This window comes from Anolis sagrei, chromosome 2 (assembly GCF_037176765.1).
Source record: "Anolis sagrei isolate rAnoSag1 chromosome 2, rAnoSag1.mat, whole genome shotgun sequence".
NCBI lineage: Eukaryota > Metazoa > Chordata > Lepidosauria > Squamata > Dactyloidae > Anolis > Anolis sagrei.
Window position 1 is genome coordinate 287,258,266 of NC_090022.1, and position 14,103 is coordinate 287,272,368.

Here is a 14,103-nt window from a genome sequence, read left to right on the forward strand (position 1 = left end):
TAACATAACTCAAAAACCACTGGGCGAATTGACATCAGATTTTGACACAATACATGCATCAGGCCAACGAGTGACCATCACTCATAAAACACTGAAAAATACAGCAGAGGAATAAAAAAATACATTACAACGCATTCACAAAACCACAAATATATACACACACGAAAAACATAAACCCAAACTGGGCCACAGCAATGTGTGGCAGGGGACAGCTAGTTAGCCATAAAAATCCAATTGATGTAGTTGGAGACTAGATTCAAATTGTGGTCGCCAGACAAGAAACCTCAGAGAAAGCATGTGAAAGAAAGTCCTTAATGTTTATCAGTGCTCTGTGGTTTGTGCAATTACAGTCTGGCCCTCAAACCGGTTCCAGGATTTCCTATGTGATCATCTTCACAGCGAAAGCTCTTTCTTCAATGTCAACTTGAAACGGCATCAAATGGTCAATGTAGATGTTCCCAATGATGTTTGCAATAGGTCCAATATGTATCAATAGGCACACCTATTTCAATTAATTCACATATCTTTAGGTTACACAATCTATAAATTATATGAAATTAACAAATATGTCCTATAAACGTTAAACATCTTACCTATTTTTCTCAGCTGAAGCGATTTCTTGATATTTGAAATCTTGGTGTTCAGGTGAGTACATAAGCCATTTAAATCTGAAGAGCAAATATTGTATTTCCCTGTTTTAAAACAAATACATTAGAATCCTTGAAGAGGCCAAAGTGAGCACTTTTACGAGGTGGAATGTTGAACAATGACAACATTTTTCAAACATGTACAATATTTCTTTGACCAAATCAGCAAAAAGGCTTGTACCTAGAAACACAACAATCGGAACACAGAATAATGGATAACGGGTTTGGATTCTGATTTCATTGATGAGACCTGATGGATTTGTTATGTTGATGTAGTGATGTATTGATGCTGATGTTTAATGATTTGTGATGCTATTGCTTTTAAATGTTTAATTGACTTTGTATTGTGTATACCTAAATTGTTGTAAACCGCTCTGAGTCGCCTAAGGGCTGAGAAGAGTTGTATACAAATAAAGTAAGTAAGTAAGTAAATAAATAAATAAATAAACATACAATCCTCAGAGGTAGTAAAGTCACTACCTCTGAGGATGCTTGCCATAGATGCAGGCGAAATATCAGGAAAGAATGCCTCTAGAACAGGGGTCCTCAAACTTTTTAAACAGCGGGCCAGGGCACAGTCCCTCAAACTGTTGGAGGGACAAATTATAAAAAAACATGAATGAATTCCTATGCACACTGCACATATCTTATTTGTAGTGCAAAAACACTTAGAATACAATAATTAAAATGAAGAACAATTTTAACAAATATAAACTTGTTAGTATTTCAATAGAAAGTGTGGGCCTGCTTTTGGCTGATGAGACAGGATTGTTGTTGTTGTGTGCTTGCAAGTCATTTCAGACTTAGGTTGACCCTGAGTGAGGGCCGGATAAATGACCTTGGAGGGCCGTATCTGGCCCCCGGGCCTTAGTTTGAGGACTCCTGCTCTAGAACATGGCCATATAACCTGAAAAAACCTACAACAACCCATTATCATATTTATTTATAGGTGGCTTATCTTATTACTACAGTGTATCTGTCCGAACGTATCTCCCTCTACGTCTCATTTGAGATCATCTGGGTTTGTCTTATTACTGTGGTATAGTATGTGTGTATATATAATTTATACCCCATTTTCCTCAAAGGGGCTGACAATGCTAAAAACAGTCTACTTTACAATTTAAAAACCTGTAACATATGAATAGTAAAGCAGAATTAAAACTAGACTTCACCTCTTTTTCACTGCACTTGTTTAATCATGTAATTTGTTTGTATTTCCGATATTACAGATCTACTACCCCCCCCCCCCCCTGTTGTTTTCTAAGAAAGGAAAGGGGAGAAAAGTTAGATTGGGATGTATTAAGGGAGGCAAGAGTCAAAGAGTGCATTTACACTGTGCAATTAATGCAGTGTGATGCCAACAGCCATGAATCAATCCTATGGGATCTTGGGCTCTGCAGTCTGGTAAAAAAGTGAAAGATCTTGAGCTATAAATATCTAATGAATGTTATAATAAACATTACAATGAATATTGACAAGCTGGAATGGGTCCAGAGGAGAGCGACTAAAATGATAAAAGGTCTGGAGAACAAGCCCTATGAGGAGCGGCTTAAGGAGCTGGGCATGTTTAACCTGAAGAAGAGAAGGCTGAGAGGAGATATGATAGCCAATTATAAATATGTGAGAGGAAGCCACAGGGAGGAGGGAGCAAGCTTGTTTTCTGCTTCCTTGGAGACTAGGACGTGGAACAATGGCTTCAAACTACAAGAGAGGAGATTCCATCTGAACATGAGGAAGAACTTCCTGACTGTGAGAGTCGTTCAGCAGTGGAACTCTCTGCCCCGGAGTGTGGTGGAGGCTCCTTCTTTGGAAGCTTTGAAACAGAGGCTGGATGGCCATCTGTCAGGGGTGATTTGAATACAATATTCCTGCTTCTTGGCAGAATGGGGTTGGACTGGATGGCCCATGAGATCTCTTCCAACTCTTTGATTCTATGATTCTATGATACAAATAAAATATAAATGATATTAAAATGAATGTGATAATAATAAATACAAGGTAAGCTACATAAATATATAATTATCATAATTATCATAATAGTAATATAAGGTAATCCACTTTATCTCACCATCAATTCCAGTGTTTTGTGCCATTTCCCCAGTTCAGATTCCACTAGATTCAAATTATCCGCCAAAACAATAAGATCTGCCCAATTGTCGCGAGACCAACGAAATCTCGCCGGGCTGGAGATAGGAAAAGGGAGAGAAACTCACGACTGCTCCGGAGTGCAAGATAAAACAACTCTCGCGAGAGTAGAGAACTCTCACCAGACAAAATCGTGCTGCAATCCTGCTGCTCGTCACTTTTTGCCATAAGAGATAGAAAATAGTAGAGTGACACAATATCGCACAGTTGGAGGGAGATTGCGAGTTAGACTAGGGAGTTTGCTTAAAGGGGCCGCTTAAGAAGGCTGCTACAGAATGATTCCATAGCATTGGGCCATGGCAGTTGAAGTGGTATCAAGCTGTATTAATTCTACAGTGTAGATGCACCCCAATGTCCTCACATAGAATCATAGAGTTGGAAGAGATCTCATGGGTCATTCAGTCCAACCCTCTGCCAAGAAACAATACAATTGCATTCAAAGCACCCCTGACAGATGGCCATCCAGCCTCAGTTTAAAAGCCTCCAAAGAAGGAACCTCCACCACACTCTGGGGCAGAGAGTTCCACTGCTGAACAGCTCTCACAGGAAGTTCTTCCTAATGTTCAGATGGAATCTCCTTTCTTGTAGTTTGAAGCCATTGTTCCACATCCTAGTCTCCAGGGCGGCAGAAAACAAGCTTGCTCCCTCCTCCCTATGACATCCCCTCACATATTTGTACACGGCTATCATGTCCCCTCTCAGCCTTCTCTTCTTCAGGCTAAACATGCCCAGCTCTTTAAGCCTCTCCTCATAGGGCTTGTTCTCTAGACCCTTAATCATTTTAGTCACTTCACTTTCTTTCAAAAAAGCCATACCAGTAGTCAAAAAAAGCAGAATTATTTGTGTTGTAAAGGTTTTTATTGAACATTGCATCTTTTCAACAGGAACATTCTTTGCTGCCTCCCAGAAATTGTTTGGAGGACAATGTTATCACTGACATAAGAAGCGCATTAGATAAAACAAATGTCACTGAAACCAGAAATAAGCAAAGTAGGCTCAGTGCTATGGGATGTTGGGACTTATAGTTAGGTAAACACCTTGTAAAACTACAACTCCCATGCCTCTATAGCATTGAGTCTGTTAAAGTGGTGCCAAACCGCATTAGTTCCACAGTGTAGACGCATCCTAAGAACATATTAGTTACAGGCAAGAGTCAGTTGCTACAGATATTTAAAAATTCTCACGTTAATAAACTTCTAGACAAAATCCAGCACAAACATATAGATCTGAATTACTTAATCAACTGCCTTTTGCGGCTTAAAGAAGACTTTTCTTTTGTTTTCTTCCTGTCACTTTGCCATATAATGATGTTTAACTGCATTATATGATTGACTGCATTACATGGCAGTATAGTATTTAATGGGTTGTTGTAGTTTTTTCGGGCTATATGGCCATGGTCTAGAGACATTCTCTCCTGACGTTTCGCCTGCATCTATGGCAAGCATCCTCAGAGGTAGTGAGGTGAATCCAGGGATCAGGTTATCAAATGCTAATCAAGGTGGTCAGTTGAAACATTCACACCTAGCTCCAACAGACAAGAGTTCTTTGTCCCACCCTGGTCATTCCACAGATATATAAACCCATTTTCCTAGTTCCAACAGACCTCACTACATTGTCGAAGGCTTTCATGGCTGGAATCACTAGGTTCTTGTGGGTTTTTTCGGGCTATAGAGCCATGTTCTAGAGGCATTTCTCCTGACGTTTCGCCTGCATCTATGGCAAGCATCCTCAGAGGTGTGAGGTGTCAGACCTCAGAGGTGTCAGACCTCACACCTCTGAGGATGCTTGCCATAGATGCAGGCGAAACGTCAGGAGAAATGCCTCTAGAACATGGCTCTATAGCCCGAAAAAACCCACAAGAACCTAGACCTCACTACCTCTGAGGATGCTTGCCATAGATGCAGGCGAAACGTCAGGAGAGAATGCCTCTAGACCATGGCCATATAGTCCGAAAAAACTACAACAACCCAGTGATTCCGGCCATGAAAGCCTTCGACAATAGTATTTAATATTCGTATTTTTCTTCTTCTTCTGGAAAAGTGGGTTTCTATACCTTTCAGCAGATTTGCAATGGTTCTAAAAAACATTAAGAATTCAATCCACACTTTGAGACTTTGGGTTCGTCTGCACTGTTGAACTAATGCAGTTTGACAACACTTTTAATTGCCATGTCTCCAAGCTATGGGACTTGTAATTTTGCAAGCCCAAACCAAAATGCAACTCTCAGAATCCCATAGCATTGGGCCATGGCAGTTAAAATGGTGTCAAACTGCATTAATTCCACAATGTAGTTTCATATCTACATAATAGTATTGCTGATTTCTTGATTAAGACCTCCTTGTCTTCACATCTCTGAGTGCAATAAACTATATATAGAGAGAGAACAGTGGTTCCCAACTTGTGGTCCGTAGATCTCCATTGGTTTGCAAGAAGTAAAATATGGTCTCCTTTACTACACCATTGCAACAAGAGCGATTGGTCTCGCAAAACCCTCTTTTAGTGCCAAGCTTATTACATACGGTTTTTGTGGATGAGCAGATAGCAACTACTGGATGACAAATGCTTTGTATCAGAAACTAGATCTGATGTGGTCTATCCAATGCATTTTTTTCAATTAGCATCCCAAAGAACCAAACCAAGTCTAAAGTTGACTGAAAACTAATTCACCCCGGTGGCACAGTGAGTTAAACCGCTGAGCTGCTGAGTTTGTTGACCTTTGAAAAGGTCACAGGTTCGAATTCGGAGCTTCCAATGTCCATCCCAGCTTCTGCCAACGTAGCAGTTCAAAAACGCGGAAATGTGAGTAGATCAATAGGTACCGCTCCGGCGGGAAGATAACAACGCTCCATGCAGTCATGCTGGCCACATGACCTTGGAGGTATCTACGTACAACGCTGGCTCTTTGGTTTAGAAATGGAGATGAGCACCAGAGTCTCACTCAACTAGATTTAATGTCAAGGGGACAAGCTTTACCTTTACGTATTGGTACTAATGTTGGAGAATGGTCCCTAGTTAAGTGGTCCTTGGTGAAAAAAGGTTAGGAACCATAGATAGATAGATAGATAGATAGATAGATAGATAGATAGATGATAAGATAGATAGATGAGATGAGATATAGATAGAGTAAGGGGTATTCTAAATGTAAATGTAAACAAAGTAGTTGGTTGCACTCCAGGGATCTGAAAACAAGGAGGCCTTAATCAAGAAATCTGCAATACTATCATGCTTATTAGGGTTTAAAGCAGAAAGCATGTGGAACCTGATCACCAACTGATTTAAGTCTTGACAAGTCTTTGTAAGCATGTGCAAAGTGCAAAAAGTATAATTCCCCTCATTCTCTACAGAATGCATATGGTCAATGCTGAAAACAGTTCCTTTAAAAAAACTATGACTCCAAAAATCTTTCAATCAGGACAACTGTGGCCCCATCTATACTGAGATTATAATACAGATTGAACTGGATTATATGGCAGTGTAAACTGTGGCCCCATCCAGTTTCACATAACCCAGTTTCTGAATCCAGACAGTCTGCTTTGAACTGGGTTATATGGCAGTGTAGACTCAAACAATCCGGTTCAAAACACTGGGTTCAAAACACTACCTCTGAGGATGCTTGCCATAGATGCAGGCGAAACGTCAGGAGAGAATGCCTCTAGAACATGGCCATATAGCCCGAAAAAACCTACAACAACCCAGTGATTCCAGCCATGAAAGCTTTCGACAATACAGTTCAAAACAGATAATTTGGATTAAGGAAATTGATTATATGGCAACGTAGACTGTGGCCCCATCTACACTGGCACATAATCCAGTTTCTGAATCCAGACAGTCTGCTTTGAACTGGGTTATATGGCAGTGTAGCTCATACAATGCAGTTCAAAACAGATAATTTGGATTCAGGAAATGGATTATATGGCAGTGTAGATTCAGCCTCAGATTATCCAGTTCAAACTGCATTACACGGCAGCGTAGATGGGATGTTTTGGTCCGAAATATTTCCCAGGTCCTGCATCCAATCCCATGTTTGTCAGATGTTTGATGAATGTCGGCATTGAGATTTAAATAAAGATGGAATTGGCAGAGTTCTACCAACTCAAAGAGACATCAAGATACTTCTTTACTTACAGGAAATAGTGAGCACAGCTTTATTACTCCAAAAATGAGAATATATTAATTTAAGATTGGCATTTATAGGTGCTGATGGCATGCATTAGACAACATAGCAGGGGAAATACATTAGTTATGTTCAAAGCACATTAAAAAAAACCCAAACATAGACATTTGAAACATAAGCATTTTATACAGAGGACTATCCTTCCTGATTCATGGCTTCACGTGCTAATTTGCCAAGGTAATCTTTCCCAAACTGGTACCCTTTATAAACACTGGGCTACTATTCCCATTATCCCCACTGCATCTAAAACGTGCCAGTTTGGGGAAGACTATTCTCAGAAAAGTTCATCTGAATTCAATTAAGTCAGGCTGAATCATTATCTGAAAGCCAAGCTATTTCACGTCAAATGCAGGTTTGAAAACTACTACAGTCTCTGAATTGTTGTAGGTATTTTTGGGCTATATGGCCAGAGGGGAAACAATCTGGGACATCTAATCACCTCTCAACAAAACATTCCCCCAGGCACTGCCAGGCCATCAAATGCTAATCAAGGTGGTCAGTTGAGACATTCACACATAGCTCCAGCGGACAATAGCCCTTTGTCCCACCCTGGTCCTTCCACAGATATATAAACCCCTTTTCCTAGTTCCAACAGACCTCACTACCTCTGAGGATGCTTGCCATAGATGCAGGCGAAACATCAGGAGAGAATGCCTCTAGAACATGGCCATATAGCCCAAAAAAACCTACAACAACCCAGTGATTCCAGCCATGAAAGCCTTCGACAATACATTACTACAGTCTCCTTTGGCGTTTTTAGAAAAGCAAGCCAAAATTTTCTTTTCTGGGCATCTTTTCCTTGTCCATTTTTATTCATGTTAAGAGCAAAAGGAAAGTCAGTCTCTGTGTCACGCAAATACTCCTGAATTCAAAGACTGGTATCCATTATTTTCTCTCTTGCAGGCCAGCATGCAGACGCTCAGCATCCCGAAGAACTGAAATGGGAAAACAATTGATATTGTAAGCGAGGTTCAAAGTGTTTAGATCCAAAATCCAGAAAAATGTACAGTTCAAAAACTATTTAAAAACCCATACAAACCTTCTTTCAAACTGGCAAGCATCCTCAGAGGTAGTGAGGTCTGTTGGAACTAGGAAAAAAGGTTTATATATCTGTGGAAGGACCAAGGTGGGACAAAGGACTCTTGTCTGCTGGAACTAGGTGTGAATGTTTCATCTGACCACCTTGATTAGCATTTGATGGCTTGGCAGTGCCTGGGGGAATCTTTTGTTGAGAGGTGATTAGATGTCCCTGATTGTTTTCCCTCTGCTGTTTTGCCATCAAATGCTAATCAAGGTGGTCAGTTGAAACATTCACACTTAGCTCCAGTAGACAAGAGTCCTTTGTCCCACCCTGGTCCTTCCACAGATATATAAACCCCTTTTCCTAGTTCCAACAGACCTCACTACCTCTGAGGATGCTTGCTATAGATGCAGGTGAAACGTCAGGAGAGAATGCTTCTTGAACATGGCCATATAGGCCGAAAAAAACCTACAACAACCCAGTGATTCCGGCCATGAAAGCCTTCGACAATACATCTTCTCTCAAAGTGTTTTAAGCAGTTCACTTCTCTGCTACTAACTCACTTCTTTAAAACACCTTTAGAGTTAGTTAAGGACTAACATGAGCCTGTTTTCCTGCTGCAATTATATTGATTTCATCATGGAAGCATACCAGTTTTGCACCCATTTTTATCACACTTAATCCACATTAGCACTGCTTTGGTGATCTGTCATTGTGTGGTTTATTTTCCACACTTTCTCCATAGCACCGCTTGCTGACTTTATATGCCCTAAGCTGCACACATGTATCTTTAAACTTGGAACATACCTTCACAATGGCGAAGCCAAGGATGACGACCATAGCGTAGCTAAGAACGCTCTTTAAGACTGATTCCAGTTTGTCTTCACAACCCTGCAGGGACACAGAAAGGGAATTGTGGCACAGTTCACAATACATCATACCATTTCCTCCACAATAAAGAATGAAAGAACGTAAAGCAGGTTGTACAGTTATTGTGAATATGTTCAAGCTGGAGATCCCCCTCAAAGCTGTCAAACTCAGGGCACGTCCAGACAGACCCTATATCCCAGGATCTGATGCTAAGTTTTGTGTTTATCCCAGCTTATCTGGAAGTGTGGACGCATATAATCCAGTTTAAAGCAAAAAACCTGGGATCAGATCCTAGGATATAGGGCCTGTCTTAACCCTATTCAATCCCAAACAGGTATCTTCTCAGGGGTTGTCTACATCAGAAAAATAATATAGCTTCAATTCAAAGTGATGCCCTGGAACGGCAGTTCCAGGGCAGCACTTTGAATTGAAGCTATATTATTTTTCTGATGTAGACACCAGAAAAATAAGGGGCACCATATCCCCTTTCCTTTAGCACCACATCTACTAGTAATAGATGTGGCTCTTAATGAGACATGCCGCATTATCACGGGGTGTCTGCACCCTACACCACTGGAGAAATTACACCGCTTAGCCGGTATTGCACCACCTGACATCTACAGATCTACAGATACACTAGCTGGAACACCTCAGCAAGCGAGAGTCCAAAAGTGGCAGGCTCAAACCCAAAACCTCAACCAATGGCTGATACCAAATGAGAGGCTCCCCCCTGGGCACACAGAAGACTGGGCGACTTGGAGAACAGACTGTGCTCTGGCACCACGAGATGCAGAGCCAACCTCCAGAAATGGGGCCACAAAGTGGAATCCACGACATGCGAGTGTGGAGAAGAGCAAACCACTGACCACCTGCTGCAATGCACCCTGAGCCATGCCACATGCACAATGGAGGACCTTCTTGCAGCAACACCAGAAGCACTCCAAGTGGCCAGATACTGGTCAAAGGACATTTAATAGAATGCCAAGCTTGCGAATTTTGTGTTTTGTCTGTTTGTTTGTTTGTTTTGTTCTGTTAGAAATGTAATACAATTGACTGGTTGCTCTGACACAACAAATGCATACTAGTAATAAGCAACACTGACTGCAATCTTGGTGCAAATGAAGGAAACAAGAGGAAATACAGACAGCCAACCTTCCACATTCACTGGGGTCAGGGGCACATGGCCACCATGATTTTTTTTTTTTTGTGTCAGGAGCAACTTGCAAGCCACTTCTGTTGTGAGAGAATTGGCTGTCTGCAAGGACGTTGCCCAGGGGACACCCAGATGCTTGATGTTTTACCAACCTTTTGGGAGGCTTCTCTCATGTCCCCAAATGGGGTAGCTGGAGCTGACAAAGGGAGCTCACCTGCGCTCTCCCCGGATTCGAACCTCTGACCTGTTGGTCTTCAGTCCGGCCAGCACAGGGGTTTAATAATAATAATAATACTTTATTTATACCCCGCTACCATCTCCCCAAGGGACTCAGTGCGGCTTACATGAGGCCAAGCCCAAAATACAACAATACAAGCAATAACAATAATACAAGCAATTCAAAAACAACAAAGCAATAAAACAATAAGCATTATCAATAGGAAAACACACTTTAAAATCTATGGGTAGGCCAAATGTAATTAAAATTAAAAGATTAAAAAATAATGCTGGACATGGGCGAAAAAGTGATGGGGCAGTTTGTGGGATCATACGAGCAGACCTAAAAACAATATAAAGTGCTTTGGAGGGCAAAGTGCTATGGCATAATTATTCTGGGAAGGCACACTGGAACAACCACGTCTTCAAGCTCCTCTTAAAGACTGCCAAAGTTGAGGCATGCCTGATGTCCTTAAGGAGTGAGTTCCAGAGTTGAGGGGCCACCACCGAAAAGGCCCTCTCTCTCGTCCCCACCAATTGCGCTTGCGATACAGGTGGAAGAGCGAGCTGGGCCTTTCCAGATGATCGAAGAGATCATGTGGGTTCGTATACAGAGATGCGGTCACAAAGGTAGGCGGGTCCCAAACCGTTCAGGGCTTTGTAGGTAAGAACCTACACCTTGAATTGGGTCCGGTAAATGAATGGCAGCCAGTGGAGCTCCTTGAACAGGAGGGTTGACCGCTTCCTGTAAGGAGTCCCGGTTAACAACCTGGCTGCCGCCCGTTGGACCATCTGGAATTTCCGAGCCGTTTTCAAGGGCAGCCCCACATAGAGTGCATTACAGTAATCCAGTCTAGTTTGACCCATTGTACCACCGGGGGCTCCACCACCATGATAATAATAACAAAAAGAAATAAAAATGCTATTCTTTTTCACTTGAGAGAACATATTTTTGGGAATCTCTAGGTCCTTCAGCACAACTCTGTGGTCAACTTCTACCAGAAATTAAGCACAGAATTGCTCTGGGGTGCCTGGAGATTTTTAGAGAACATATTAATCAAATCCATGAAAAAAATAATCTGCAAACTGCAAATTAGAGGGCCAACTGTATTGCTCATATGAAGACAAACAAAGAGGCATCTGGGAAGAGAGACCAGTTTAGGGGGAAGTTTGCGCCTGTGTTACTCTCCAAGTGCCTAATAATACTGTTAGTACCATACAGTTCAGGGAAGTTGTTTGCTCTTACCTGCGCATTGAGAAATTGTGGCTCACTCAGCCGTCCAGTGCAGTTCTTGCCAACGTCTTGCTTGCAGCAACTCAAAGGCACAGTTTTGTTGCTGCCAGTGGAATTGTACCACTTGCTGCCAATCCAGTCTGTGTAATTGTGGATGCCACAGCACTGCAGCTGCAAGAACATCATGGCGAGATGAAACCAAAGCCAGCATTCACACCACTCACATTCAAAACACGTTGCATTTTATAGATCCTCTTAATAAATATCAAAGTCACAAACTGAAAAAAATCACCATTATGTTTTTTGAAATATGGAATCAGCCACTGTGCATTAGGAAAAAATAGTGCAGTGACTTTCCAAAATGTTGATAAATGCTTTACTACAATGAGGATGCAATACTAGTCTTTACGCTTAATGAAGATTGTGTTATAATGCACATTACAACACATAGCACACCCAGTGCAAGCATCAAAAGTATTCCTGTGCATATCATTATATTCTTTTATAAATAGACACATTCCTTCATAATGAGGATGGAAAATACAATGGGTTGCTGTGAGTTTTCTGGGTTGTATGGCTATGTTCTGGAAGCATTCTCTCCCAACATTTCACCCACATTCTATGGCAGGCATCCTCAGCGGTTGGAAACTAGGCAAGTAGGTTTTATATATCTGTGGAATGTCCAGGGTGGGAGAAAGAACTCTTGTTTGCTTAAGGCAAGTGTGAATGTTGCAACTGGCCACCTTGATTAGCATTTAATGGCCTCGCAGCTTGAAAGCCTGGCTAGTTGCTGCCTGGAGGAATCCTTTGTTGGGAGGTGTTAGCTGGTCCTGATTAATTCTTGTCTAGAATTCCCCTGTTATGTGAGTGTTGATCTTTATTTACTGTCCTGATTTTAGAGTTTTTTTAAAAAATACTGGTAGCCAGATTTTGTTCATTTTCATTGTTTCCTCCTTTCTGTTGAAATTGTCCAAACGCTTGTGGATTTCAATGGCTTCTCTGTGTAGTCTGACATGGTGGTTGTTAGAGTGGTCCAGCATTTCTGTGTTCTCAAATTAGAATGACCAGCAAACAAATCCTTCAGGAATAATTTATTGAGACTTACTTATCGAGGAACTTTTTCTGGTTGTAAAACAAGGTAAGCATCTACTAAACCAATGCTCTAATTGATTAAAGTTTCTTCAATAATCACACTAAATACCAAATATGAATACAGTAAATTGTGTTATATCAGATGAGTCTATTTATCCATTTAATTCATTTGTGACATTTGGTTCTCAGATTAAATGCAAGACAAGGTTGATTGATTGATTGATTGATTGATGTCACTTTTATTCTGCCCATATCAGCTCAAAGGCAACTGGGGCGGCATACAAATCGGCACAATTAGATGCCATATAAAAATACGTATATCAGTTAAAAGCATGTCTTGGATCTGTTAACAAATGCAGGAGCAGGAAGGTGCAGTATAACATCTTGTTTTGCAAGATTGTTTTGCCAGACAGGACTAGGCAGTGTCTGCTTCCTCACACCTGTTACCTACCTTTAGATAAGTGGTTCTCAGCTTGTGGGTCCCCAAGTGTTTTGGCCTACAACTCCAAGAAATCTCAGCCAGTTTACCAGCTGTTAGGATTTCTGGGAGTTGAAAGCCAAAACATCTGGAGAGTCACAGGTTGAGAACCACTTCTTTAGGTGCTATATTTCCCACTCTAACGTGTTACTTCATTGATAGTTTCTTGCCAGGCTAGATACTTCTTTGTTGCTGCCGCCCCAGGTTTCCACTGACCAGCAAATGTTTGGAGATGGTGTGTGTGTGTTTCAGCATCTAAAAAGTGGGTTCGTGGGGGGTGAGGTGCCACAGTCACTCATGTATGATTTGAGGAAAGGCTCTAGAGTCAAAACTGCAGATTTTGCTATGATCTGTGGATAAATCAAGAATCATAATGCAGACAGCACAAAAAGCACCAGGAGGGCACTTCCCCAAACAGACATTAAAAAAAAAGAAGTCAGAATTGGTGCCATAATTGGGAGACTAGAGGGAATTGGTGCTTTTGTAAAGTTCTCCAAGGATGGCCTAAGTTCTCACCTTTTGTCACTCCATTAAGAGAAGGAGATGGTTTCTTTTCTGATAAGAATTAGTGTACCGTATTTACACTGACTCTTGGATAAATGACGACAGATCAATGCCCCTTCCCATTATATATACACCTGGTATATAACACTTTTTATCATTTTGATAAAAGCCACTCTAATCTGCATAATCTTTGTAAAATGAAACAAAATGTTTATCTTTCCAAAATTCACATAATAGATTATTCTACCAGAAGAGAAAGCTTGCAAGAGTAATGCTAAACATAGTTTCCTTACCTCCTGTTGCAGGTAATCTATAACATGGGATTCTTCTGTTTTCCCGTCATAGGCACTGAAGGCTTGCTGCATCGGTTCATGCATATCTGTTTTTATCTGCAGGAAGAAGAATGGTGTGTGTTTTTGACCAGAATAGTAGACACTCAGCAGCTAAAATAATTATACTCCCACTGCAAAATTAAGTGAATTAAGAAGCATGGGTCAATGTATTTTCCAGCCTGAAGAGAACCAAACAATCTTTCCCAACTGTGTGCTACCTGGAAAACTGAGCCTAAT

The 14,103-nt window shown here is 41.2% G+C and overlaps 2 protein-coding genes across 2 annotated transcripts in view; both read right to left on the bottom strand.

The window, feature by feature from the left end:
* Nucleotides 1-2,850, bottom strand: part of SKA1 (spindle and kinetochore associated complex subunit 1) — a 28,219-nt gene extending 25,369 nt beyond the window's left edge. The window contains exons 1-2 of the mRNA XM_060761255.2: nucleotides 2,716-2,850; nucleotides 594-692 (exon numbers count right to left, since the gene is read on the bottom strand). Coding sequence (XP_060617238.2) covers nucleotides 594-692; nucleotides 2,716-2,740 — 124 coding nt within the window. The 5' untranslated portion in view covers nucleotides 2,741-2,850. The remainder of the gene's footprint in view (nucleotides 1-593; nucleotides 693-2,715) is intronic.
* A 778-nt stretch (nucleotides 2,851-3,628) lies between these two features.
* Nucleotides 3,629-14,103, bottom strand: part of LOC132766880 (tetraspanin-36-like) — a 43,134-nt gene continuing 32,659 nt past the window's right edge. The window contains exons 4-7 of the mRNA XM_060761268.2: nucleotides 13,828-13,923; nucleotides 11,473-11,631; nucleotides 8,795-8,878; nucleotides 3,629-7,901 (exon numbers count right to left, since the gene is read on the bottom strand). Of these exons, the coding sequence (XP_060617251.1) occupies nucleotides 7,815-7,901; nucleotides 8,795-8,878; nucleotides 11,473-11,631; nucleotides 13,828-13,923 (426 nt within the window). The 3' untranslated portion in view covers nucleotides 3,629-7,814. The remainder of the gene's footprint in view (nucleotides 7,902-8,794; nucleotides 8,879-11,472; nucleotides 11,632-13,827; nucleotides 13,924-14,103) is intronic.